Genomic DNA, 27,903 nt, shown 5'->3' with positions numbered 1-27,903 from the left:
TTTGTTACATAATTATGTAAATTTGCAGAGAGTAATGTTTACAGTCGATAGTGGTGTGTCACCAATGTGGGTTTTTTGTTGTTGTTGTGTTGTTGTTGTTGACTGAGTGTAGATGAAATTTGCAGGCACATATTTATGCTATGACTGACATGATCACTGATAGAATGATACAATTTTCATCAGGAAGTAATTGTTAATAAAAGCATGATTCTGTTATAGGAGTATCCCATCCGAGGTGAGGAGCCAGCCTGATCTGAAATTCAGGATGAAAAACAAAGTAGAGGAACGAAATGTAAGACAGGAAGATTCTTTATTCATGGAAGGAAGGGAAAAAAAAAGCAGACAGAAATAAGCTGCGCTGGAGAAGACAAAGGGTCTGAAGAAAGATGGACAGGTGCAGGCCTTTGTCGCTGTCCTCTTTAATCAGGTTAGGGACCCTCCTTCCTGGGCCCAGGCACATGGAGAGATCACAGTGTTTCCTAGCCTTTCTCTGGCTGGATCTCAGGTCCCAGGATCCTGAGCCTGGCACCCTTGCCTACCTGCGTGCTCCTGTTGGGAGGCTTTGTTTGCCTTCTTCCTGACGTTTCTGATGTATAAGAAGGTGTGGGGTTGCAGGGAGCTTTTAGGGTTCGAGAGGGGATGTGTGTACCTGGTGAGGTAACATGGTGACCCCTGTTCTTTCTCTTTGAGGTTAGAATAGCCTTCCTCCCATCCACCTGACCCTGTTCTTATTGCAACTAAGTAAACTAAGCAAAAGGAGCAAACGTTTACTTCCTGAGTTCATCAGGGGGTTGGTTTTGGCGTTTTAAGTTGGTTTCCCAACTTAACATGGAGTTAGTTGAGATAAGTGGGGAGGGTTTTGGGACTAAATATCTAGGGTCCCACACGTTTGTTTTATTAGGTATGAGACAGTTGTGCTAATACTTCACATACGTGAATAAATCTATTTTCTGTGGTGACAACTCCAAGAAATTACTATTCTCTTTTTTTTTATTATGGTTGAGAAAACAGCATACAAAAGTTTGAAAAACTTTGTACTTTTGTTGTTGAGACAGGGTCTCACTGTGTAGTTCAGATTGGTCTTTACTCACTATGTAGCCCATGCTGGGCACCAACTCCCATGGATCCTCCTGATCAGTCCCCCAAGAGCTGGGAACAGAGGCATGTGCCACGAGCCTGGCCAAATACTCTGCTCTTTAATGTGATGTCCAAATACTAATCCAAGTTGCTTGGAAACCAAGCTCCTACTTTTAAGCTTTTCTGCATGAGGAAAGGAAGCAATTAAGTATGTTTTACAGCTTTCTCAATGTTTATATTCAACCTCCACAAAATAGTTCAGGAAATGTTGATTATTTTTATAAAGTCCATGGGAGAAATGATACGGAAAAATGAATATAATTACAAAGCTTTGGGGTAATGATTGCTGATGAATATGTAATTTAGGTTTTGAGTTTGCACTAATAGGATACAGCCAAGAAAATAATAGAGAAAGTAATAATGGAAGAAGAAAGGAAATAAGGCTGGAAGGAACAAACAGGAGGTAAGTAGTAATGAAGGAAAGAAGGAGCAAAAGAAATGAATCATATGAGAGCAAAAAAGAAGGGTTAATCCAGAACTGGACAGACATTGAGAAGCTAGCATTTCAAGATCAACAGCTGATGCTGCTCTGGTGTGGAGTTTTCTGCAGCAGAGCTCCTTGAAGTCATAGCAATGGATCAAAATTTAAAAATGATAGAACTCCATTTCCATGTAGGATATAAAAAGCAGCAATGAACCTTGCACAGTGTAGCTCTGCTTGCAGCTCTGCTTGCAGCTCTGCTGTGACTCCAGGACTCCAGATGGTGCTGGCTGACACACGTGACCCAGGGGCTGCTGGGCAGGGCTGCTGTTGGCCACCTCCATCCACTGCAGGCTTGTGCTGACCATCGGTCATCCACGCTGGGTGCTGGACTCAGCTGCTGCTTTCCTGCTGTGGTGCCAGCTTCTGTTGGACAAGGTTCAGGGACCCAATCAAGGGCTGGTCTCTGCGGCTGCCAGTCACTGCCCTCCAGAGCTAGTTTGCTCCACACACAGTCTGAGAGCTCTGCTGGGTGCTGGTCTCTGCTGCTTGGCTTTGTTGCCTGCTGCTAATTTCCTCTTAGTGCTTTATCCTCATTGTTTGGATTCCACCACTCTACACACCCTATTCATGAACTTAATTAGTCAGCAGATAGACAGGAATTTTGAGTACATATTAAACACAAAATAAATCATAAGCATGTTTCCAGGACCACAAAAAGTGAGTATTTATTTTACAGAAACTTGTGCTACAGGACAGGGGTTCAGTCCCCAGTGGAGGAGCCTCCTCCATTGACCCCAGAAGCCGTGGGCAGTGCCGCTTATATGGAAGCTGCCGGCCTGTGATCATTACCCGGCTCCACAGAGCCTCTGGGTCCCTGGCTGTGATCCAGTCAGGAGGCCCTCCTGATGCCAGTGAATCCTCTGGACGGCCGTCTCTGGGACCGGGGGTGTTAGCATTGGGCCAGGACTCTCCACTCTGATCTCACCCATGTCCGTGTGGCCCTGCCCTCCTCCAAAACAAAGCACCAGCTTCTCAAGTGAAGGGCAGCACACTGTTAGCTGAGTTGCAGCTGTGCCCGTGTCTGGCAGAAACACAATTATCTTTTTTCTTCCTCTTCTTCTTCTTCTTCTTCTTCTTCTTCTTCTTCTTCTTCTTCTTCTTCTTCTTCTTCTTCTTCTTCTTCTTCTTCTTCTTCTTCTTCTTCTTCTTCTTCTTCTTCTTCTTCTTCTTCTTCTTCTTCTTCTTCTTCTTCTTCTTCTTCTTCTTCTTCTTCTTCTTCTTCTTCTTCTTCTTCTTCTTCTTCTTCTTCTTCTTTCTTCTTCTTCCTCTTCCTCTTCTTCTTCCTCTTCCTCTTCCTCTTCCTCTTCCTTCCTCCTTCCTCCTTCCTCCTTCCTCCTTCCTCCTTCCTCCTTCCTCCTCCTTCTTCTTCTTTCCTGCCTCCTTCTGCCCAAATAAGAAAAGCCTTCTGGGAGAGTCTGGAGTTGAGCTCTGTCCTTGGTGCTGACCCCTGAGCTGTCAGGTTTGCCCTTGAGAAGCCTGAATTTCAGTTACACCCATTCCCTCTGATCTTGGGAGTCAGGGTTGGGGGAAATCACGGGGTCAGCATAATCCTTGTGCACGTCGCTACCATGGGCCCAGTTCTTCAGTTTTCAGGACTGGTTCCTTGGGAACACACACTGAAATTATTACTCCCTGTGAGTTATCTCCTTACTCTTCAGTGTCCTCTATATTAAGAATGAGGGTGACAGCAAAAGACAGTGACTGCTTAATTTTTGTGCAGGTCCTGACCAAGGGCCTAAGCTCCTCATACAGCCAGCCCTTGCTTCGGGTTGCTGGGTTCCCCAGTGACTATGAGCCACTCAGTTCATTCAGAACGGCTCCCGTAGATCCATTGACTACATTATGTTTATATAATAAGGTAATATAAATATTTCCATCCCACATAACAAAGAAAATTAAGCAGCTTTAATTGAATTAAAGTTAAAGTCTTTTTTTAAAAAAAATGTCAACTACTGGGTCATGCAGTCTATTGATGGGTTTGCCAAGAAAACCTGATAGAATCTATTTTCTAGATCATGAAAGACAACAGATGGTAAGATAAACTACCCCTTATAAAAATAACCAAAGAGTGGAGAGTGGAAATAGTCCATAAATATATGGAATTACTAAGACCTTTATGTGATGAGAGAAGAGCACTAACAATATATCAAATCAGCAGCATTTATTAAATTCTTAATCCTAATCACAAAGAAAGACAACCAGGAATATCTACAAATATAGATGCTAGAAAAGACAGATACTGAAGTAAAATAAAAAAGTTTGGAAGTAGAGCAGGGTTTTAGCTCAGTGGTTCTGCTGCCTGCTGTGAAAGCTCAAGGGCCAGAGTTCCATCATTGGTAACAACAACAACAGCAAAGACAAAGATTGTAAGTAATATTGATGTAATAAAAAGCCTAATTCTGTCACTGATTTGAAAATATGAGTAATATATTATATTTTAAACTATTTGGATAAAATAATTAGCAGTTTTAAAGTACTAAATTATTGATAAATAGTAATTGTTAAAATAGAAACATCGCACTTTAGAAACCCAAAATGATGCAAGTTTTGGTCTCCACATGACTCACAGGAACACACCTAAAATCCACTAGTGCTCAGTGATTTCCAAATAGACAAATTCAGGACATTTCAGGTTCTAAATACTATACAATGAAAATAATTTTTCTTCAATGCTGAGTACATGGTGATCTTACAAGTTTTAATTTTACAGAGTTTATTTGATAGCAAATTTTAAGGTGAATGGACAAAGATTATACAAGAAATGGTAGAAAATGTGTTAAATATATGTAGATATATATTACTAACCACTGAGTTAGAAAACTATGCACAAAACAAGCAACAATGGATAAGTATTTCTATTTTATACTTAATCATCATTTTCTAAATTGTCTTCCGCTTTCAGATAAATCTCCTATAACTTAATTCTAAACTGGAACTAAGTGTATTTCTAATCAATATATCACCTAATCCTAACGTGGAAACTGCTGCCTTATTTTTTCAGCTGTGTGTTAGATTGTAAAGTAAAGTGAATAAAAGAGATCTGTGAAACATAAAGGAACAGTACTCAGAATCGTGTACTGTCTACTAGGTCAAACTATTATAGAGTTCCAACTCTTTTGGTGATAATGCCTAGGACGTATTTTATTGGCTTAAAAGATTCATGTCCATCTCCTCATGAGAGACATATGAAATTCTTATGTGTTGTGCAGGTGGGCATTCTGAATCTTACCATTTCAGTGAATTAGTGTTTCAGAAATGGTGGAGAAGCACTAGATATGGAACCTAAAGGCAGTAATCTTGACTTGAATGCAATCGCCTTAAACTTTGCCACTGAAAATCACTAAAAACAGAATGACAAAAGAAAAATAAAGTGCTTTATCATTATAAAATTATTTCTCAATTCATATTTGCAGAGATGTTATAGTGATATAGTTCATAAAATTACAAACATTTTCATGGAGGGGGGGTTTCCTTAATAGCTCAGATTTTTTATATCCCATATTTAAGACTTAATTGATGACTCCATAGTACAACATCAACTTGCACATACCTGTCTCTCAAAATAGGCATGATCACATTCTTTAAGTAGAGCCCAGCTGGAAGTGGAAAAACAAACATTCAATTTTTTAGAATGAGAAGAAAGAATTTCTTTGAAGAAAGACAAGGGGAAAAGTGTAAATGCCTAGCATCACCATTATTTTATTTGTCTAGAACCCTCTCCCTTCTTCAGAACTCTCAGGGCTGCATTCTTCACCTCTTTGTTTCTGAGGCTGTAGATGAGAGGGTTCAGCATAGGGATCACAATCGTGTAAAACACAGAAGCCACCTGATCCCTGCCCAAGGAGTAGGATGTCTTTGGTTTTAGATAAGTGAAGATTGTACTGCTGTAGAAGATGGTGACTCCCAGGAGGTGGGAGGCACAGGTGGAGAAGGCTTTTTTCTTTCCAGCAGTGGAATTAATTTTTAGGATCGTGGAGAGGATGGACAGATAGGATGCAGATATGGTGCTGAGGGACAGCAGTAAATTAGACCCAGCACAAATGAATATAGTGATCTCAGCCTCATAAGTGTTACTGCAGGACAGGGCTAAAATGGGGGATGTGTCACAGAAAAAGTGCTGGATGACGTTAGAGTTGCAAAAATGCAGTCTTGTCATGGAAATCTCAATGACAGTGGAATAAGCAAACCCCATGACATAGCAGCCAGAGAGCAGGGACCAGCACAGTCTTGGGGACATAATGACTGGATAGTGCAGGGGCCGACAGATAGCTACATAGCGATCATAGGCCATGGAGGAGAGAATGAAACCTTCAGCAGCAACAAATACTATAAAAAAGAACATCTGGGTGAAGCAGCCCAGGAAGGAGATGCTCTTGGTGGAAGTCAGTAAGTTCTGTAAGGTTTTAGGGGTGATGACGCTTGAATAGTTGAGGTCAAGAAATGACAGGTGAGTGAGAAAAAAGTACATGGGGGTGTGGAGCTGGGGATCCAGGCGAATGATCAATATCATCCCCGAGTTTCCCAGCACTGTGATCAGGTAAATCAGGAGGAAGAGCACGGAGAGGACCAGCTGTGTCTCTGCAGAGTCCGTCAGCCCCATGAGAATGAAATCAGGCATATCGGTGGAGTTCCTTCTACCCATAGTGTTTTGCTGCACGTATCTGTTGAATAGTAAATTTTAATAATTACCTTGTCTCCAAAAAAATTTTCTTTATGTGTATTGCTCAGTTTTCTTTAGCCTTCCTGGAAATTAATGAAAACCATTGTGAAGAAAACTGAAAAAAATGCAATTGTCATGCATAGATAAGGGTATAAAATGACACTACTTTCCGATATATTACAGGGTTACAACCTGTTTATTAGCAAGAAAATGATGCAATTTTAAACTCTTTCCATTATTAAGACATTCAATTCTTAGGAACATATTTTACCATAACAAACCCTTATCCACATCCTTCACGTTAGAAAAAGGGCACAGAGATTACTTATGTGAAACAGAGCAGGTACTGGGGAGAGCAGGAATATTGTTCCTGTCTTCACGCAAATAACTTCACACCGAATTAACCCTCAGTCTCAGAAATAGGAAGACTGCCTTGAAAGAATATTCAGGTACCACTCAAGGAGTTTATGGTCTACTTTAACTTGGAAAATGGCAAGAGGGAGCTGGGAGTCACCTGGACATAGAAGCCCTTGCAGAAATTAACACAAGGAGACAGATTTGTAGGGAGAAGAAGCTCCTGTCTCTCCTGAGGAGTAAATACATCCTTTCCTTCCACCAAAATAACTTTTCCCCCGCTATTTTGAGGCAGCCAGAGGCAGTGTGGACCTTCAGCTCTCGTAACAATATATTTTTTACCTTGCCCATGCAAAATCAATGTTCCTCAAAAAGTTATATGCTAGAATTTGTACATTGCTTGAATACTTTGATTTCACAAACTGTATTCCTTTGTCCACAATTCGGAACATCACTTGTCTGCACATTACTTTTGGTGGATTCAACTGTGATCCACCACCGACCTACGAGGAAGCCAGTGGCCAGGTGAACCTGAGGAGGAGGGAAACAGAACCTCATTCAGATCCACTCCCAGGATATGGGGACATAGCCAGTTCCAGCTCAGCCCGTGCCGTTGCTATGGTGCCTGACGTCACCACCATCAAATGAAGCTACAAACTTTCTACTCAAATCTTTTTCAAAATACTAATGAAAGCACTTTTCAGCATTTTACCACTACATAAATCTACATTGATTTATTGTATTAAACTCTTACAGCATACAAAAAAAAAGTCAATGTTCACCATAAGTATGGTGAGGCCCATGTGAAGTGTGTATATATACATATTTTTGGATAAAATTATCTTTATTTTATCTAGTGTAATCCTCTCACTTCTTAGAATAATACTGTGCACTGAAGTTGCTAAAAAAAAATCTATTCCAATGTTTTCTGATGAGAAAACTGTCAAGAGCAGAAAATTTTCAGAAATAAAGTCAGGAAACCATATAGTGAAATGAAAATTATTGTAATATGTTTGTTTTTCTAGGAGTAACTTATCATTAAGATTTTCTGCATTCATTCTTTTATTCCAAGGTAGAATGTAGCACCCTAGAAATTTTGTTCCACTGTTGGACAAATGGCAATGTCACCCCAAAGTTTTCTCTGAGAAGAGTCTGAGGAGGAGCTGTGCATGGAGACAGAGCAGTGTGTGCCTCTCCTCCCAGTCAGCCTCATATACGGGGCATTCAGGACACTGCGGCATATTTGCAACCTGTTTGTTTGAGTAATACATCATAAATTCCTTATTTTAAAAATTGAGATTTTGCATTTTAGTAAATGAAAAATAAATATAATATTGCAAAATGAAAAATTTCAAAAATGAATCATTTAAACAGTTACATGTTGCAATTAAAATAAAGTAATAAAATATTAATAAGTTGAAATAAAATATTTACTTACAAATGAAACTATACAATATAAAACATATTAAAATATTCTATTGCACTTTGAATGTAAGTCAAATATAAAAATAACATTTATGAGAAAAAAACAATTAGGGTAAACTGATCATGTTACTCAGGGGTCTTTTGTTGCTATCGTTTGACTGGGTCTGCACAGGCAGCTCATGGTGCTCTGCGTGGTTGTTGTTCAGGACCTGAGTCCACTCCCCAGCACCAAAAAGAAAAGTTACGTCTAGATAGATAATCGGGAGACATTGGTATAACATGGGGTTAAAAACAAAGGTTGTTACTGCATGGAGAGCAGGAAATAGAACATAAGAATAAAGTAAAAATATAACCAAGTCCTCAAAAAAACTTGAAATGGAAAGAAAAATATATTATTAAAATATTCTGTTTCTGAATTTGATTATTAAAAGGCAAAGTTCTTTAAAGCTACATTAGAGGAAACATAATATGAATAATTATCGACTTAATAAATTATGAATACATATGAATACAATCTGTGCAGTGGTTTTTCCTTTGTAAAACAAATCCTCACCTGTGCTTCACACTGAATATTGGATGAACTCTCTCTGATGCTGTGGGAGAAGGTAACAGAGCCAAAGACAGGAGAACTGAGCACCGAGTTACCTGCCAGAAACAGTATTCTGAGCAACTAGGTGAGGATAAAACACCTAGAAATTCAGGTGATAGCCATGGACATTGTTTTGTGTTGATCGAGTCTGTTCCTGAAGGTTTCATTGCACCAGGAAAACTGTTTCCTAATAAAAATGCACTGCCATCATCATCCACCATCGATAATTTATTCCTTCCTTTACCAAAATCATTTCGTCTTCTAAATTTACACTTGTGTCATTGTAACTTTAGCCCCCAATTTGAAGCACAGTGTCTTCCACTGGAAACTGTATAAAACACTGAAAAACACACACCTTTCAATGACATCTGTTTCATTAAAGTACGATAGCAGTCCTGCTTTGTAGCTGTTCATCACTGGGAAACAAAACCAGGTGTCCATAGTTTGCTCTGATGCACTGTGCTCTTTACACAATTATATTTATGTTCCGTGGGACACTGACCTGGCACCGTGAACGAGGGCATGAGATCTCACATTATTTCAAAGAAACAACTTCCATTCTATGAGCTATGTAGTGATAGAAGATGTAAATGATTGGGCAAAGGCAAATAGTTTGTTTCTTATGGCCAAGGGATTATATTATATGTATAAAACAACAAAATATAAATTGTTTATGCCCTGTGTAATAAAGAAAATAAAATAGAAAGAATTTCATTAAAATTTAGGAATTTCTTCAATTTAAAGATTGTTTTCCAAATTAAAGATATTGACAGGTTTGCCAAGAAAAATCAAGAGTAAAAATTTTCTAACTCATACAAATACATAAAAATGAATGTAAGAAAAAACCACATCTTATAAACATATCAACACACTAGCAAGAAGACTGTTGCTCATATGCTGAAAACATGTTAAACTTATATACATATTATTAGATATGAAACTTTAAATTAAACAAAAATGCCACAGATATTTCACAAGAAATTACAGAAAAACTGTTTAATATATATATATATATATAGACACACATTCCTAACCATTGATCTAAAAGAACATGCACAGGAATGTCAATAATTAATATAATCTTTTTCTTTTCTGTAGTAATTTTCATGTTCCAAACTGGCTTCAACATTAGGACATATTACTTGCCTATAACTTCCTTTTAATTTAATATTTAACTTTATTTTGAGTCAAAAAATGGGAAGTCCTGTCTTCTGTTTTTCTTTTTTTTTCCTTTTTAGGTATTATGTTTATCCATTAAATTAAGAAAAACTTCATACAACATGAAGAAAAATTATTCAAAAATGTATTATGTATTAGTAATGCAAGGCATCTGCTGATGATAGACAGAGTTCACTGTTATTGCCCACAAGGTTTAACAACCACCTCTGACCAGACAGACACGGGTTATTATAGATCTTGTGCATGTGAAGATACTGACTGTTAGAATTGGGCTGTGTGCTAGGAAGCTGGCAGATCTAGAGTCTAAATGCTGGAATCTTGATTTTTAAAGGCATTTCTCAAAACATTGCTGTATATGGTATGATGTCATTTTCAATATGACAAACATATTTCTTCTTTCGCAAGTTGACTTTAGCACCGCCTGTATTTACTCACAGATTAACAGAAACCTTGATTGCCATGTGAAAAATAAATGTCTAAACATCAAGGCAGGGAAATGGGCACTCTCACGTTTGCTAAAGAAAAGGCTGCTGGGGAGGAAAATAAAATTTTAAAAAAATTGTGGTTCCAAAATAGAACAAATTATTTTCCATTAAAAAAGCAAACACAAGGGTAAATGCTTAGCACCACTGTAATATTAACAGCCTGCAGCCCTCTCTCTTCTGCAGGACTCTAACAGCAGCGCTCTTCACCTCCTTGTTTCTGAGACTGTAAATGAGGGTGTTCAGCATGGGAATCACAATCGTGTAAAACAGAAGCCACCTGATCCCTTCCCAAGGAGTTGGATACCTAAGTCAGATACTTAGCTTGAAGGAGTGAAAACAGGTTTTGTTTATATGGATGGTTCAGCATTTATTTTTAACTAGTTTACTCTTCCTGGGAATTATCAAGCACCTTGCTGAATATGAATAAAATAATTCAAATGTGAAATAAAGAAGGATATGCTATGAATTGACATTTGCTTTTGAAGTAATAAAAAGTTACATCTCATAGAATTATCATGAATATGATACACCCTACATGTTTTATTAACAAATTTAATGCACTTATAAGTTTTATGCCATAGTCACTCTTATCCACAGATTTTTAAATTACAAGAAAGCACAGAAAAGAACTTTTGTGAAATCAGAGCTGTCTTATCAATGGAGTTGGACCGACATATTTTCCTCTGGAGAGAATATTAAAAATTCTGTATTCCTGTTTGTAACTTGTTTTTGAAAACTTAAGGAAAGATATGTAATAAAGTATAAGGAAAACAGCTTCAATTTGCTTTGTTGAATTCCAAGTTCTATTTAGCTTTCATTACAAATCGGTCTCACATTTTTGGAAACTTAGGCGAAGACACCTAAGATTATAAAATGTGTGTAATATGCAATTGCTGAATATGTCTCTCAAGACTGAGAGGGTGAAATAACTTCTAAAACAGTAAGATTAGGTTGAGCATAGGCTGCTGTCCCACATCCCCGAGGCAGGCTGTTTATGCCTTTGGCTTTAGGAAGACACTTTTCACTAAAAAAGAAAATAACTAAGCTTTAAAGTTACATTTTGCAGTACTGATTACAATTCTATTATCTTTCTGTTGCTTCTTTTAATATATTAATATCAGTTTGATAAGCTTTAAGTGTATCAGTATGCATATTCTCATAAAACCCCCATTTTACTTTACCTTCTCTAAAACACTGCAATTTTAACAACGACACTTACTGCGAGTCAAGGTAGGTGAATAAAGTTTTTCCAAAACTGTCTGTCTAATAAGTTGAAAATTTCAATTTTTTTCAGAAAGAAAATATAAAGATACAAGAACCTTAGAATTTATGCGATATTTGTTTTCCTCTATAAAAATTGATTTTATATTTTTTTATATAATCACGGTTATATTTTTGCGATTTCCTCTTTTTTAATTCTAAGGTAAATTCAATCATCCTAGCAGACTTGTTCAGGTCTTGATCAAATGGACACTTAGCCAGGAGGTCTTCTCTGAAAAGAATCCCAGTGAGCAAGTGTGCATTTAACCAGAACTCCATGCACTCTGCTCCCCCTCCTGGTCTTCCAGGGCCCATCGAGGAGCACGCAGGGACCTGCAGCACGTGGTCGTCCTCTGGGCCCAAATCCAAGGACGAATACTGGGTTTGAGGCCAAGGACCGATGTTCTAAGAGAGAATGAGCAAAGGATTTTCCCTCTTCCCTAGGAAGTTTCACAGGAGAGCAGAAACACATTCTCTCATGATACTCTAAGTTGTAGCTGAACATTATTTATTTCCTTTTTATTTGTTGCATAATTATGTAAATTTGCAGAGAGTAATGTTTACAGTCGATAGTGGTGTGTCAGCAATGTGGGTTTTTTGTTGTTGTGTTGTTGTTGCTGACTAATTGAGTGTAGATGAAATTTGCAGGCACATATTTATGTTATCACTGACATGATCACTGATGGAATGAGACAATTTTCATCAGGAAGTAATTGTTAATAAAAGCATGATTCTATTGTAGGAGTATCGCATCCGAGGTGAGGAGCCAGCCTGATCCAAAAGTCAGGATGAAAAACAAAGTAGAGGAAAGAAATTTAAGACAGGAAGATGCTTTATTCATGGAAGGAAGGAAAAATTATGAGACAGAAATAAGCTGCCCTGGAGAGGACACAGGGTCTAGAAAAAGATGGACAGGTGCAGGCCTTTGTCCCTGGCCTCTTTAATCAGAGTTAGTGACCCTCCCTCCTGGACCACAGCACCTGGACAGGTCACAGTGCCTTTCCTAGCCTGTCTCTGGCTGGATCTCAGGTCCCAGGATCCTGAGCCTGGCACCCTTGCCTACCTGCGTGCTCCTGTTGGGAGGCTTTGTTTGCCTTCTTCCTGACGTTTGTGATGTGTAAGAAGGTGTGGGGTTGCAGGGAGCTTTTAGGGTTCGAGAGGGGATGTGTGTACCTGGTGAGGTAACATGGTGACCCCACAGGGAATATATATGTTAGTATTTTATTAACTACATGACTGCTTTCTCTTACCTTAGGTAGCTGCCCCATCCATGTTACCTGTGCATTTTATTTAAAGTGGCGGCTCACCTGCTCCTCTTTCCTCCTGTGCCTGTCAGCACCTTCTCTCATCAGTCTCTTCCTTAGAGAAGATTCTGAACCTAGCTGTAAATTCTTCGCATTGCGCTCTCTGGTGCCTTTGTAGGTCTACTTTCTCTCTCCTTCTCTACTGTGTCCTTTCAATCCCTCTAAGAGATTCCTCTGGAAAAGTTGTGACATTTCACCTCGAGGTTAGCCCGTGAATCGGACTACAGAGGACAGAAGCACTCTAAGATTTCCGACTAATTTCTCTAATAAAGCCTAATGCAACCCATTTTTTTTTTTTTGCTCTTTCCCAGCCTACAGACCTGTATTCCCTTAAGAAAGAATGAGAAGAAAAGGAGTAAATCATGTCGCCTTTCCCTGTGCCTCCTTTCTCAGCCTCTTTCCAGGTGGGGGGACCATTTTCTGCAGTCTGGAGCTGAGCTCACCTCTGTCCCCTGTCTGATTTGTCCTCGGGGAGCCTGGACCACTGCTGCCCTCATCTCCTCTGCTCCTGGGAGCCAGGGTGAGGGGAACACGTGGTGTCTGCCTCAACTGTGCCCAGGTCCCGACCACGGCCCCAATGCCTCAATTCCCAGTCTGGTTCCTGAATGTCTGACTGTCCACTGTGCACTACCCTGGCTGCTCTGAAAGTCTTGGAGCAGAGCAGAGGAACTGGGCACTCTGGCTCGTTCTTCTCTGTCCTTTTCCTGCTTCTTATGCAGCAGTAGAGGATGTAGGACTTCTAAGAGGACTCCTAACACAGCACTGTCTGAGACAGAACGAAAGATGAGATTGTCTCTGTGGACCCATTCACTTAGCTGCACTCAGGCTTCCTCCTGCTCAGGCTGTGGCTCTGGGAGGTATCAGGGCTCCCAGAAGTGTGCTGAGGCCTCTCTCTTTCTGCAGGCAAAAGAGAAATCCCCTCCCTCCCTCAAGGGCAGCCACTCACACAGTGCTGTGCATGAGTTCCTTTGCTTATCTCCTGAAACACCGATATGCCTGGGCTTAGCCTCCTTTCTGGCTCACTGAAATTGCAGTGGATAACTTTCTCTGGTTGCTCTACCTCCACACAATGCTAGGTATCTGTTGATTTGGACAGAAGAGCATGATTCGTCATATTTGAGATACTCAAGTGCAAATAATTTAAAAATCGAAATGAAGCAGGGAAGAGTGAGGAGGGAAAACGGACACAGAATACTGGGGATGAGGAAAGGGGGAGGGGAGGGTGGGAGAGTGAGGGGAACCGAAAGGCCCAGGACGCAGTGTGTAGATTTACCACAGTCCCCAAAATAAAGTCACTGCTGTGAACGATGAACAAATGTGGATTAGTTTTGAATTTCCCTGAATGCTTTGTGGGTGCTGCCTCTTGGCTGCCACTGTTGTACTCCAAGAGAGATGGCGGAGAATCATCCATGTTCTGAGCCAAATTTGAGTCCTTTATTTCAGGCGGTGGAGAGCAGCCCGTGCTGGAAACCTCTCTCTGGAAGCTGAAACGTGGCTCTCACGGGTTTCTTTTAAGCAGCTCTTCTAGTTGGGGAGGGTTCAGGGAAAGCAGGAGCACAAACAGTTTTGCAGAAGTAGAACTTAGCTGAGTAACTGGGTGTCAGGGGAAGTTTCACACAGTTTATTTGAAACCAAGTATCACACGGGTGTAGAGTATTCTGCTCACAAGGCTGCTCTCGCCAACAGGAAGGTCAATCAAGAATCAGGGAGGGAACTGACAAGAAGGGAGAGAGACAGTGAGTGACAAGGCCCAAAATGGATGCAGGTTGGCAATCACATCGCTCTCCCGCCCTCCCTTAGGTCAAATGTTATGCAATAAATTTTCATGTTCATTCTAGGTAAAGTCTCTTGACTGTTTTATTTTTCCTGTCAGAAACCCTACAAAGGTTAAGGAATTATTCTTCTCATTTAACAGTAATAACGTGCATGTCTATTTTATTAGGTATGCTGCAATTGTGCTAAGTCTTTACATACACAAATAAATCTCTTTTCTGTGGTAACAACTCCAAGAAATTACTATTCTCTTTTTTTATTATAGATGAGAAAACAGCATACAAAAGTTTAAAAACTTTGTAGTTTTTTGTTGTTGGGTCAGGGTCTCACTACGTAGTTCAGATTGGTCTTTACTCCCTATATAGCCCAGGCTGGCCACGAACTCCCGTTGAATCTCCTGCCTCAGTCTCCCAAGAGCTGGGAACACAGGCATGTGCCACAAGCCTGGCCAAATACTCTGCTCTTTAATGTGATGTCCAAATACTAATTTATGTTGCTTGGCAACCGGGTTCCTACTTTTAAGCTTTTTCTGCATGAGGAAAGGAAGCAATTAAGTATGTTTTACAGCTTTCTCAATGTTTATATTCAACCTCCACAAAATAGCTCAGGAAATGTTGATTATTTTTATAAAATCCATGGGAGAAATGAGACAGAAAAATGAATATAATTACAAAGCTTTGGAGTAATGATTGCTGATGAATATGTAATTTAGGTTTTGAGTTTGCACTAATAGGATACAGCCAAGAAAATAATAGAGAAAGTAATAAAGGAAGAGGAAAGGAAATAAGGCTGGAAGGGAAAAAAGGAAGGAAAAAACAGGAGGTAAGTAGTAACGAAGGAAAGAAGGAGCAAAAGAAATGAATCATATGAGAGCAAAAAGGAAGGGTTAATCCAGAACTGGACAGACATTGAGAAGCTAGTTTTTCAAGATCAACAGCTGATACTGCTCTGGTGTGGAGTTCTCTGCAGCAGAGCTCCTTAGAGTCATAGAATGGATCATATTTTAAAAGTGATAGAACTTCATTTCCATGTAGGATATGAAAAGCAGCAATGAATCTTCCTCTCTGTTATTTGTAAATTCCAGATAAGCTAACAATTCATATTTGTCTGTCAACTAACCCATGTTTTGGTTTGCGAACATTGAAATACTCCAACTTCTGAAGAGAAAGCCTTTCCAAAGGGCACTAGGGAGCACACGTCACTTTGTGCAAGGGGCAGAGAAAGGTGTAGCTCCCAGAGGCTTGTGGGAAGGCCAGCTCCTAATAAATAAAGAAGTAAATAAATAAACAAAAGGTTCATGTGAGCTATGAGCACATAGCAAAAGTGGAGGATATGGAGCTTGCAAAATCTCAAGACTTCTTGGAAGGTGGTTGCCAAAAGCACACCAGAATGACTAATAAAATCAGCTAGTTGAAATACAGGCATTCTTGTAGAAACTGTCAACAGGCCTTCACAATGGCTTGAAAAGCAATTTTCATGGAGACGATGAAAAGCAAATGCATGAATACACCACTATTATCACTAGACTCGTGGAAGCTGACAGGGCCCAGTGAAATACGGATAGACATATCCATGAGACAGGAGATAGGGCCGCTGACTGGGAAGGCAGGCGTTTCGGGATCCTAGAGCCTACACACCACCCCACCTCTCAGGATCTTGTATAGAAGTTCTCAAAGATTCCCACCAGGGGTGGACAGCATAAAAGGACACAGCCACCGTGCCTGCCCCTTGTTCCTCAGGACATAAGTTTTGTTCCTTCTTTTATTCAGCCCAAGTTCTCTGCACACAGCCAATGTCTCCTTATCATTCACTTTCCCTTTGTCAAACAAACACTGTCACCATTTTTCTTTGTCTTGCTCCACACATTGTTACAAACTGGAGGAACCTAGATACCAGCTCCAGAAGAAGTCTCCAGTCCTCCCAAAGCCACTCCAGGCCCAACACACACAGGCAACTCAAAACCAGATGCATAGGGCTTTTTCTACAGGCTCCTTAGTACAGTCAATGCAGATTAAGAAATAATTGTGAAAATGAAAATTAACCAATAGAATTGATTACACAGAAAAAATGTCAAGAAAATAGCAGGAATAAAAGGATACAAAAATTAGGAAGCAGTACTAAAGAGTCTAATGTACAGAAAAATATTAAACAGGAAAAATTTGAGGAAATACTAGTTAGGATTTTTTAAACTAAAAAATGCATTGGGTCAGGGATTTAGCTCAGTGGTTCCACCATCTGCCATGCAAATACAAGATCCTGAGTTCAATTCAAAGTACTAAAAAGAAAAAAATGCATTAAATCATTTGTGGAAGTGGTCGGGGACTCTAGAAGGATCAATATAAAGAAATTTTTATGAAAAACACTACAAAAATAAAGAAAAATAAAAGTATAAAATACATATATAAATATGAAAAGGATTGGAAAATTTAATTATAATCACTTTAAAAACAGAGGACTGGCTATAAAATTACTCTAATATATAATGTATTTAAACCCAACATAGAAATAAATCCTTGTCAAAAATAATACAGAGTTGAAAAGAAAAATTTCATCTGTACTACTTCAAAGTCCATATTTTAAGATCATTTTAAATACCATTTTAATTAAAATACACTGTGGAATTTTATGATCAAAGGTTAGCACTTCAAAGAAAGAAACAAATATTGTTATATCAAGAATGAAATAAAAGTCTCCCTATAGAAATAAAAACATAAAAAAATATAAAATTGGCAAGTAAAACATACTGTAAACCAAATTTTGCTAATAAATTTGGTAAATGAGAAGTACAAATATTAACCTCCCTATCAAGAACCATCACACTTTCAATCTCTGCTTTACAATAGATTTTCTGTAATAAGTTCATACCCGTGTACTTCGAAGAAATAAACTACTAATACCAGAAATTCCACAAAACATTTCACAACAATGTACCCTTTTCAATGACCTCTATCTATTGTTCGTGTTAATGTATTAAGGAACTCACCCTGATTTTAAGGCATATTATTATGAGTTAATAACGTCACAGAACAGGATAATGATCAGCATTCTGCTCTAAGTTCAGTAAGCATGGAACAGAAGCAGCGGAGAGACCGCAAGCGAGTAATTGAACGTTTCTGTGCTCCACTCAGTGTGATCCTCTGTAACTTCAGCCTCCAAGTCCACTTACGAGACCCTGCGCTAAGTGCTGTGGAAATAGCTGGGGCCCACAGCCTCAGGTGATCACAAGGAGTAACAGGTACACGACAGAAGGAGAGAGCAAAGGAGACAGGATGACAGATGGGGAAAACTGCTATGGAACAAAGCTCAGAGAGGGATGAGGACAGTACAGTTATAATAAGGTGGTGAGGGGTAGAACGGCTTTTAATCGCTGAAATTTGAGAGCAGAAGGTTTGAAGACGGACCTTGGAAAGTGTCCTGGGTCATTTGGGGACTAGGTTTCCATGGAAGACTTAGGAGATCACGCGGGGGAAACTAAGAGAGTAAGAGTGCTGTGTGCAAGATAGAGGTGTAAGGAGAGGGAACAGGGTCATTTCTTAGCCCTGGGTCCTTCGAAAGGGTTAGACGTGTCTGTCTCATGGGATGAAAAGTCCTGCAGGGTTTGTGAAAATGAGACGCTACCGTGAAACAGGATCACTGTCCAGTTGTAGAGATGAGACTGCTCTTAAATTATCTTTATTCGCCTTAGACTCTTTTTCAGTGTGTTTTCTGATTGACTAAGCAAAGCCAGAGAAGCTAAGGTGCTGCTGCAAAAACTTTATAAAGGCAATGATTGTTCCTCATTCCAGGACAGTGACAGAGAAAGTGTTGAAGTAGACTCCTAATATGTCCTATGTAAGAATCATATTATTCTGATGAAAAGGATATGAACTCGGTTAGATAAAAGAAAATTCCAGAAAAAAAAAAAAACTTATCAAGCCTTTGCTGGAACCAAGAAAGGGTGAATTTCTATTATGTGCCACTAAAACTGTGTAGCACAAGTGCTTATCTGAGAGTTACTCTGTGAGGATAAAATTTGTGAATTGTTTGTCTTCAGCCTGGTCAATTACTTCTGAAACATGGTCAGTGTTTAGCAAGACCTAATGTTACTGTTATCTCTACCTGAACTGTTGTTCATGTAAAACAACATAAGTACAGTTGTTCATATCTTGCTGTGCCATATTATGCTCTTTAAAAATTATATTTATATTGTATAATGTCCTGACCTGGCACCACATAACAGATGATAATAAATTATTTCAGAAAAATAACTTTAATTTCTTGAGCTATGCAGGGATATAATAAAACAACTGGGCAATTGTCATCATTTAAACATTTTTTTTCTGATTGCCACTGAATTGTGTCATGCTTATTTAATACTGTAAATGCTTTCCAGCATATATTTTAAAGAAAATTTGTTAGTCTCAATTTAATAAAAACAAGAATTTGTTCAAGGTAAGTATCATTTATAAACTCGTAATAGTAATTGAGTGCTTTGCAAAAAAAACTCCAGTGTAATCTCCCTAAATCATAGCCATGAATCAAATTAGAATAATATAAAATCACATCCTATAACAACGATGGGAAAGTGGGAGGAAGCCACAAATACAGGAAATAACAAAGACACTTGTGATCAGAGATGAGCCCAAATGAAACACTGATGAACAAGCACTTATTAAAATTTTGATTTGAACTGCAAAGAAGAGCAACCAGGAATACTTGTAAAATGGATTCTAAAGAGCACAGCTACCAAAGGGAAAATAAATAATAATTTTAGGTAATATTGATTTAGGAGAATGTATTAGTTTGTGATAGATTCAGAAATTTGAATATTAAACCAAACATTTACATGATATTTACTAATTAGTCATTTGGATTAGTAATACATCCATAACTTCCTAAGTTTTGAAATAGAGATGTTATACTTTAGACAATAAAAATACACAAGTATCATTTAACAAAAAGTAAAAATTTTCAAAAAATAAATGAAACAATCATATGCTGGGATTAAAATAATATAGTAAAAGATTCATAAGTTGAAATAAAATATTTATGTAGAAAATAGAACTATATAATATTAAATGACCTGAAATATAAATGAGAAATTTAAATATCCAGCTTTAGATATATAGATAAAATATTACAAGTTAGATTTCATTGTTCTATTGACCTACACTTATTCAATATTCATTCTCAATCCTTACCATTAATATGTAATGTAAATGAAGCTTACAATGATTTCAGTAGTTCATTGTTACACATCATTTCAAGCCTAAAGACATCCATTGAAAGGCAAAGAAACAGGAAGCTGCATGTTGTTTGCATTTTGGAAAAGTTATGTTTTTATCATGGTCAGCAAATATGCAGTTAAAAGGTATTACCACATGTAAATTTTTGCCTTGGTGAATTCACACTGTTTTAGTTTTTTTTTAAATGTACAATGACAGTATTAATTTTGCTCACATATTGAAAATACAGTCATCTTATTGATTTCAAGAACAAAAAATACTTGATGATAAACTAAAATGAATACAGAAATCAGCAGGCATCACAGGAAATCTCAGAGCTCATATTAAATAATGTATGTTAATAACCAGATATCTAGAGGAATATGCACAACACTTTTCAGTAATTGCTATGGATGACCTCTTTGCTTTAATAGTTTTCATTATTTTCCAAATGATCTACAACACTAGTATGTACCACTTTTTGATAATTTAATTCTACTTCAATATTTTTGAAATTCTGAATACAAAATGGCTTCTTTTTTCCCTTTCTTCTTCTTCTAGCTCTTTGTGTGTTGGCCAAATAAATTAACCAAGAGAAATTTGTAAAATATGAATGAATATTCTTCAAGAAAATCAGTATGCACACAAATATGGTAGGAATCCCAGTCTTTTGAAGAGAAGGTCCAGCGTTCCTACTATTGCCCCAAAAGTAGTTTTACATCCCGTCTTCTGATGAGGTGGATGTGGAATTGTAATTGATCTTGTGCAGGTGGATGGACTGGGCCATAAAATTTCATTAATTTTTTTTTTTACATTTCAGTAAATTAATGAGGGTTATAAACTGACTCAGGATCTCAATGCCAGAATGTTTGTTTTGAAAGCAGTCCCAACTAATCTTCCCCTTTTCACTGAGTTATCATCAAAATGACTTATGGGGAAAGTAGAGCTCTGTTTTATCATAAAATTATCTAAAGTTAGACTAAGGATGGCTATTGTATGATATCAAAAAGGTTTTTAATGACAAGCAAATTTTCTTATTTTGAACATTAGTTACTCTCAACAGCACAGAAAATTACATAATAGACTTGACAAAGAACTCATTGTATCCACTTAGAGTGAATTTCTAAAATAATGCTCATTAAAATGTCAAAGTATATGTTAAATAAAAGTTAAGTCAAACATAGCTTCAGCAAAAAAAAAAATTGAGATTAAATTGCTTTTAGAGAGATACTACATAATTCTCCAAAGGAAAAATAAAAGGCAAGTATAAATACTTAGCATCACTGTTATTTTAATCCCTCTTTCTTTTGTACAATTCTATCAACAGCATTTTTCACTTCTCTGTTTCTGAGACTGTAGATGAGGGGGTTCAGCATGGGGATCACAATCGTGTAAAACACAGAAGCCACTTGATCCCTTCCCAAGGAGTAGGATGACTTTGGTTTTAAATGAGTAAAGATCATAGTGCTGTAGAAGATGGTGACTCCCAGGAGGTGGGAGGCACAGGTGGAGAAGGCTTTCTTCTTTCCAGTAGTGGAATTAATTTTCAGGATAGTGGAGAGGATGGACAGATAGGATCCAGATATGGTGAGGAGGGACAGCATTAGGGTGGACCCAGCAAAAGTGAATATTGTGATTTCAACATCATAAGTGTCACTGCAGGACAGGGCTAAAACTGGGGATGAGTCACAGAAGAAGTGCTGGATGACATTAGAGCTGCAGAAATTCAGACTTCTCATGCAGGCTGCACTAACAATGGAATCTATAAACCCAAATATGTAGGAGCCAGTGAGCAGGGACCGGCACAGTTCTGAAGACATAATCACTGGATAGTGCAGGGGCCGGCAGATAGCTACGTAGCGATCATAGGCCATGGAGGAGAGAAGCAAACACTCAGTGCCACCCAAGAAGACAAAAAAGTACATTTGTGTGAAGCAGCCCAGGAAGGAGATGCTCTTGGTGGAAGTCAGTAAGTTCTGTAAGGTTTTAGGGGTGATGACACTCGAGTAGCTGAGGTCGAGAAATGACAGGTGAGTGAGAAAAAAGTACATGGGTGTGTGCAGCTGGGGATCCAGGCGAATGATCAATATCATCCCTGAGTTCCCCAGCACCGTGATCAGGTAAATCAGGAGGAAGAGCACGGAGAGGACCAGCTGTGTCTCTGCAGAGTCCGTCAGCCCCATGAGGATGAAGCCAGGCACACTGGTGGAGTTCCTTATAACCATGGTGTTCCTTTGCCATTAACTGTGAAATAATTAAAATTAGTACTTAGCCTGGCTAAGATATCTTTGTGTTAGGCAAAACGAATTTTTAAGCGCTGGGATTTTTTAATGATAGGTTGCTTCTCCAAATTTCTCCCACTCTGAGTTCAAATATTTGCCACTGAGCTCAAATATCTGACCTCAGCTCAGAAAAGCAGAGAAATGATGCTGTCAGAAAATTATTAGATCCTTTTGAAAATCATCGCAGATACAGACATCAGGATTGATTAATCAAGTCTGGATTACTTTGGATAAGAGAGGAAGGAACATGGCAGCTTCTCCAAATTTCTCCCACTCTGAGTTCAAATATCCACCACTTCTGACCTCAGCTCAGAAGAGCAGACAGAGAAGTGATGCTGTCAGAAAATCATCAGATCCCTTTGAAAATCATGTGCAGATAGAGACATCGGGAAGTCAGGTCTGGATTAATTTGGACAAGAGAGGAAGGGAGCTGGGAGTGACGGGGACATAAAATCCCTGGTGTCCCTGGCACAGGGAGGGAGATATTTGAGCCGTAACAACCTCCTTTACCTACTTTGGAATTAACTATTCATAAACAATTTTCTTTGAAGCAAAACAAACTTTCTTCCACTTTTGTGAAGGTTTGGGGTCGGAGTGAGGGCAGTATGACTGTTTGTCTCCTACCATCTTTCCATAACTAGATTTTTCAAAATGACATTTCTTCAAAACATTACATTTTTGAAATATTTACATTGCCTACCGATTTTGAAATCAAGTCTATATTCTTGCTTCACAGATCTTACCATTACTCATTGTAAGAACGAATGGTATGTGAATACAAGTTTTTCCCACGAGATATCCATTTTATTTTCTAGGATCTATTCCACTCCAATGTGACAAATTATACTTACTGTGACAAAATGTTGCTGAAAAATAACACCTCTTCCAAAATTATCTGTGTAGAAAGTGGTCAACCTCAACTTACTACAAGAAATAAAATATGAAAACCATATAACAAGATGAAAATTTCTCAGACATATTTGTATTTCTTGATATAACTTATTGTTAGGATTTAGTGCATTCATTTTTTACTAAGAAAAATTATGTCTTTGCACAATTTTTTTCAGGGCCTGGCCACATGGAGACTTCACCAGGAAGTTGTGTCTGGAAAGAATGGAGGAAGAAACAGTGAACATCCAGCGAAGAGCGTGCACCTTCCCTCCCACCTGCTGCTCTCAGGGCTCCTCATTTAATGGGCGCTCAGAACCCTGGATCCTGTGGTCATCCTCAGGGCGCGGTTTCCTAGGAACCATTACTTGGCCTGATTCCAAGGACTCAAGTTCAAGGACTAAGTACACAAAAGACTTTGCCTATTCCATCAGGAGACACACGGTGAAAGCCAAAATCACTTCATGTTCTTTTGAGATTCTCTAAACAGTGGATGAATTGCATTTTATTTACTTTTTAAATTGACACAGCTACATTAATTTGCAAAGAATGGTGTTTACATTCACATGATCAAAGAAGAATTTTTTGGATTAGGGTGATAAAGAACATTTTTCCAGAGACGTATTTACTTACTGATGTACTATTAAGGATGGAACAATACAATTTTCACCAGAAAGCGTATTATACTTCAGTAAATATTGAATAGCTTCTCTGTTGTGAAAAACTGAAAGTGTAAATAAGGATCAAAATGCGTAACTGATATTATTTAATAGGAAGAAAAGGTCTAAAAGAGTAGAGGAAGTAGGAGGAGTAGGGGGAAGGTAAAAATTAAAAGAAAAAAATGTGAGAAAAGAAAAAAAAAATGGAAACAGAGTCTTTGGAAATAGGGAGGGGTGGAGGGGTGAAGGGAGGGCTGGGGAATGGGGAAAATAAGAGCCAAGACCGGTCATGTAGAGTTACAAGATCCCAATAATGTATGTAACTGTATTGTACACCTAAAATGTATCAATAAACTTAATACAAAAATTTTAAAAAGTTTTCTAAATTGCAGCAAAATTAGTAATACAGTAAAATGTGTATGAAATGTTTGGGTATATGGATATACTCATATGATATATTTCCATCTGATTACAAAATTTACCTACTCCATTCGCAAACTCACTTCTTCAATTAAGAAAACTGATTTTCTAGTTTTCTGTAATTTCTTATTCATTTATTTTTAAATTCTAAATATAAGAGGAAACATGATATATAGAATATAGTATTCTGAGAATGGCTTTTTTTTTTTTTTTTTTTTTTTTTGCACTACCGGGGATCGAACCTGGGTCCTTGTACTTGTGAGGCAGGCAGCAGAACCACTGAGCTAAATCCCCTGCCCTTGTTAATATTAACAAGGGTCTGCTCTACCATCCATTTGACATTTTCTTATAGCTGGATCAAGTGGCATTTCCGTTTTTAGGTTTTTTATAGAAAGTCCATACTGATTTCCATTCTGATTGCACTAGTTTACCTTCCCACCAAAAGAGAGGACGCATTTCCCTCTTGTCATTTATCACCTTCTTTTTTTTTTTTCATAAACAGCACCAGGCATTCCGATTTTTGTGACATGAATTCTCACTGTTTTAATTAGTGTTTCCACATTTGTAAAGTTCTTAAGTATTTTTCATAGGCATATTTAATACTTCTTCTCTTTAAGAATTATGTACTCAACTATTTTACCCTTTTATTATTTGAATTTTTTTTCTTTTACCGATGTTAATTTTTTTATAAGACTTAATTATCCTCTATCAGAAGAGTAGCTGACTCTGATTTCCTTCCATTCTGTGGGTTGTCTTTTCAGCTGGCTTTTTAATTTGATATAGTCCCATTTGTTAATTCCTTATATTACTTCCTGATGCTATTGGGTGCTACTTAGGAAGTCCGTGTCTGTGCCTGCAACTTCTAGGGTTTCCTGTAAGTTTTGTTGCATCAGTTTTCAATTTTCCAGATTTACAGCAAATCTCTGATCATTTTTACTTTAGTGCAGGTTGGGAGACAGAGACCCTACCTCAGCCTTCTACATGTGGATGTTCAGGCTTCCATGGGCTCTTATTAAAGAGGCCGTCATATTCCCAGAATGCGTTTCTGTTCCCTTTGCTAAAAATCAGATGTCTGGCTGTGTATGTGGTTGTTCCTGTATTTTCTGTCTTATTTTACCGGTGTTCATATTTGTTGATGTGTCAGTATTAAAAATGTATGTTTTTTTTTTCCACCATGGCATTGCATTTTAATTTGAAATGCAGTAGGGTGATGGCTTCAGAATTATTCTTTTGGCTCAGAAATAGTTCAGAATTTCTGCATCTTTTGAGTTTCCATATGATTTCTGGTTTGTTTTTTTCTAGAATGGTAAAATATGGTGGTATCTCAGTACAATTACATTAACTCTTTAGACTTGTTGATATGGTGCTTTTCAAAAAGGAATTTATATCATGAACAAATGAGTCCTCTTCATGTACAATATTTTTTCAATTTTTCCTAATTTTCATTTTTATATTTTATTGGTACATATTTGTAGTACATAATAATTAGCTTAATCTTATAGCCCTGGTACATGTACATGACATTTTGTAACTCTTATGTAAGCTCCTCCCCACACGATCCTTGTATTTCATTAATTCAGCTTCTTGTTTGCACCATTTTTGCTATTATTGATCACTTTCACTGTCACTTTTATAAATTATTTGAAATTTCTTCCACTGCAATATCAATGGGATCAACTTTGGGAAGGAAGTTATGAATTTGAGAAACATTGTTTCCTTGTTTTCTGATGATTCTTTGGGTGTGTGTGTGTCTGTGTGTGTGAGACTGTTGAAGTTTGAAGATCACTGGCGATGGAGATAGGAGGATCTATTCTCTGGAGATCTTTTGAGTGAAATGGCTCGGCATGAAAACACAGAGTCCACCCCTTGGTTCTCAACTGTGGCATGAGTCTGAGCTCTTCTAACTATTTTTGAGGACATAATAACCACCGGTAATGCCAAAATCTGATGAGCAAGCCACGTATCAACAAGAGATTTAAGACTTCTTTGCAAAATTCACTACTCAGGAACAGAGAGAGTAACAAGGTGGGAAAGGAGGAAAACGACTTCATGCAAATATTTATGTGTCTGAAAAAGGGAGGGAGGGGATATTTGAGGGAGGATGAGAGCACAAGGAATGAAAAAGAGAAGAGAAGGGAGTATAAATGGGAAATGAGAAAAATGTGAGAAGTTTGTACCAAATTAGTAAATTAGCAAATGTTTGTATCTCACAAATATTATATAGGCAGGGAAAGTCCTCCTTATGCTTTGTGGCTAAGCCTGAGTAGAAAGAGCTCAAGATTTCCTGGAGGGAACAATTAACAAGACAAAGAAGAGCTGGAAAAACAGAACAAGGAGGCAGGTACCATAGCCAGGTCCTCTTCTCCCCACCTCCAGTAAAGTTCCATGGAGTTGAAAGGGAGATGGGGGTACATAACTCCAGGTATGAACCTGGGAGAGAGAATCATTCTGTTTAACGAAAGCTGAAGACAAAAGTTCATAGGTGTGGGCCTTTCCGAAGCCCCCATATACATCTCACAGGGTAGCTTTCTGTGCTCTCCCCCCTTACCTCTTTCCTTACAAATAAAATAATTTGTTTTTCTTTGTAACTTTATTCCCTTAACTCCTTGTGACTCAGTTTAAGATACTAATGAGCTACTCAAACAGCAAAGCTGCAGGGCACAGCCCCAGACACAACAGTGAGGAAACCGCATAAAACAACCCTGGTAGGAGACAAAATGACCAAGCAATGTAACACCCTATAGCTACAAATGCAGTAATTTTAATTCTAATGTAATTGCACATGCACATGTGCACACACACACACACACACACACACATACACACACACACACACACACAGGATTACTCCTCCTTGTTGGGGCACTCCTGACATTTCAATGTCCCCTGTGTTGAGAATGAGGGTGACAGTAGAAGAGAGAGTCTGCATGCTCTACTCTGCGTGCAGGTCCTGACCAAGGGCCCAAGTTCCTCATATACTCAGTCGTTGGTCCTGGCTGCGTGGTTCTCCAATGCCTATGAGCGCCTTAGTTTAATCAGAATGGCTCCCATGGATCAATAGATTACATTATGTTTGTGTAATAACATAATATAAATATATTCCACCCCATGTAACAAAGAAAATAAATCAGCTTTAATTTAATTAAAAGTAAAGCATTTCTTAAACTAAAATGTTGTCTACAAGGCATACATTCTATTGATCAGTTTAGCAAAACAACAACAACAACAACAACAACAAAAAAAAAAAACTACGTTGTATAAAAATACCCGGGGAGTAGAGTGGAAATATTCCATAAATATATGAAATTTAAAAAGACCTTTATGTGATGAGAGAAGAGCCCTAAAAACATATCAAGCAGTGAGCATTTATTAAATTCTTAATCCTAATCGCACAGAAAGACAACCAGGAATATGTACAAATGCAGACTTTAGAAAATACAGATATTGAAGTTAAATAAAAAAGATCATAAATAATCTTGATGTAATAAAAAGCATAATTTTGTCACTGATTTTAAAATGTGAGTAATACATTACATTTTCAACAATTTGGATAAGTTAATTGTCTTAAATTATTAATTCATTGATAGATCTTATTTCTTAAAATAGAAATGTTTCACTTTAGAAATGTAAAATATTTAAATATTATTTTAGATAAAATAATTTGAATTTCAAACAATTATTTCTTTAATCACATGTTTGGAGTAAAGCAATCAGTGTAATAACTTTTAAGCAAGTTCAAATATAGTAGCTTACTTGAGAAATGGAACTATACATTACACAATAACCTTAAGATATCAAAC

The 27,903-nt window shown here is 37.9% G+C and overlaps 2 protein-coding genes across 2 annotated transcripts; both read right to left on the bottom strand.

Annotated features, from left to right (window-relative positions):
- Positions 1-5,315: 5,315 nt before the first annotated feature.
- Positions 5,316-6,263, bottom strand: LOC104851191 (olfactory receptor 8H1). The gene has a single exon (XM_010608366.1). The coding sequence runs from the start codon at positions 6,261-6,263 to the stop codon at positions 5,316-5,318; it is 948 nt and encodes a 315-aa protein (XP_010606668.1).
- Positions 6,264-21,140: 14,877 nt separating this feature from the next.
- On the bottom strand, positions 21,141-22,079 carry LOC104851273 (olfactory receptor 8H1). The gene has a single exon (XM_010608445.1). It carries the CDS (start codon positions 22,077-22,079, stop codon positions 21,141-21,143), a length of 939 nt encoding a protein of 312 aa, XP_010606747.1.
- Between the last annotated feature and the right edge of the window lie 5,824 nt (positions 22,080-27,903).

This window comes from Fukomys damarensis, unplaced genomic scaffold (assembly GCF_012274545.1).
Source record: "Fukomys damarensis isolate Sample0158 unplaced genomic scaffold, DMR_v1.0_HiC HiC_scaffold_27, whole genome shotgun sequence".
Classification (NCBI taxonomy): Eukaryota; Metazoa; Chordata; class Mammalia; order Rodentia; family Bathyergidae; genus Fukomys; species Fukomys damarensis.
This window is presented reverse-complemented; position numbering and strand designations above follow the sequence as displayed.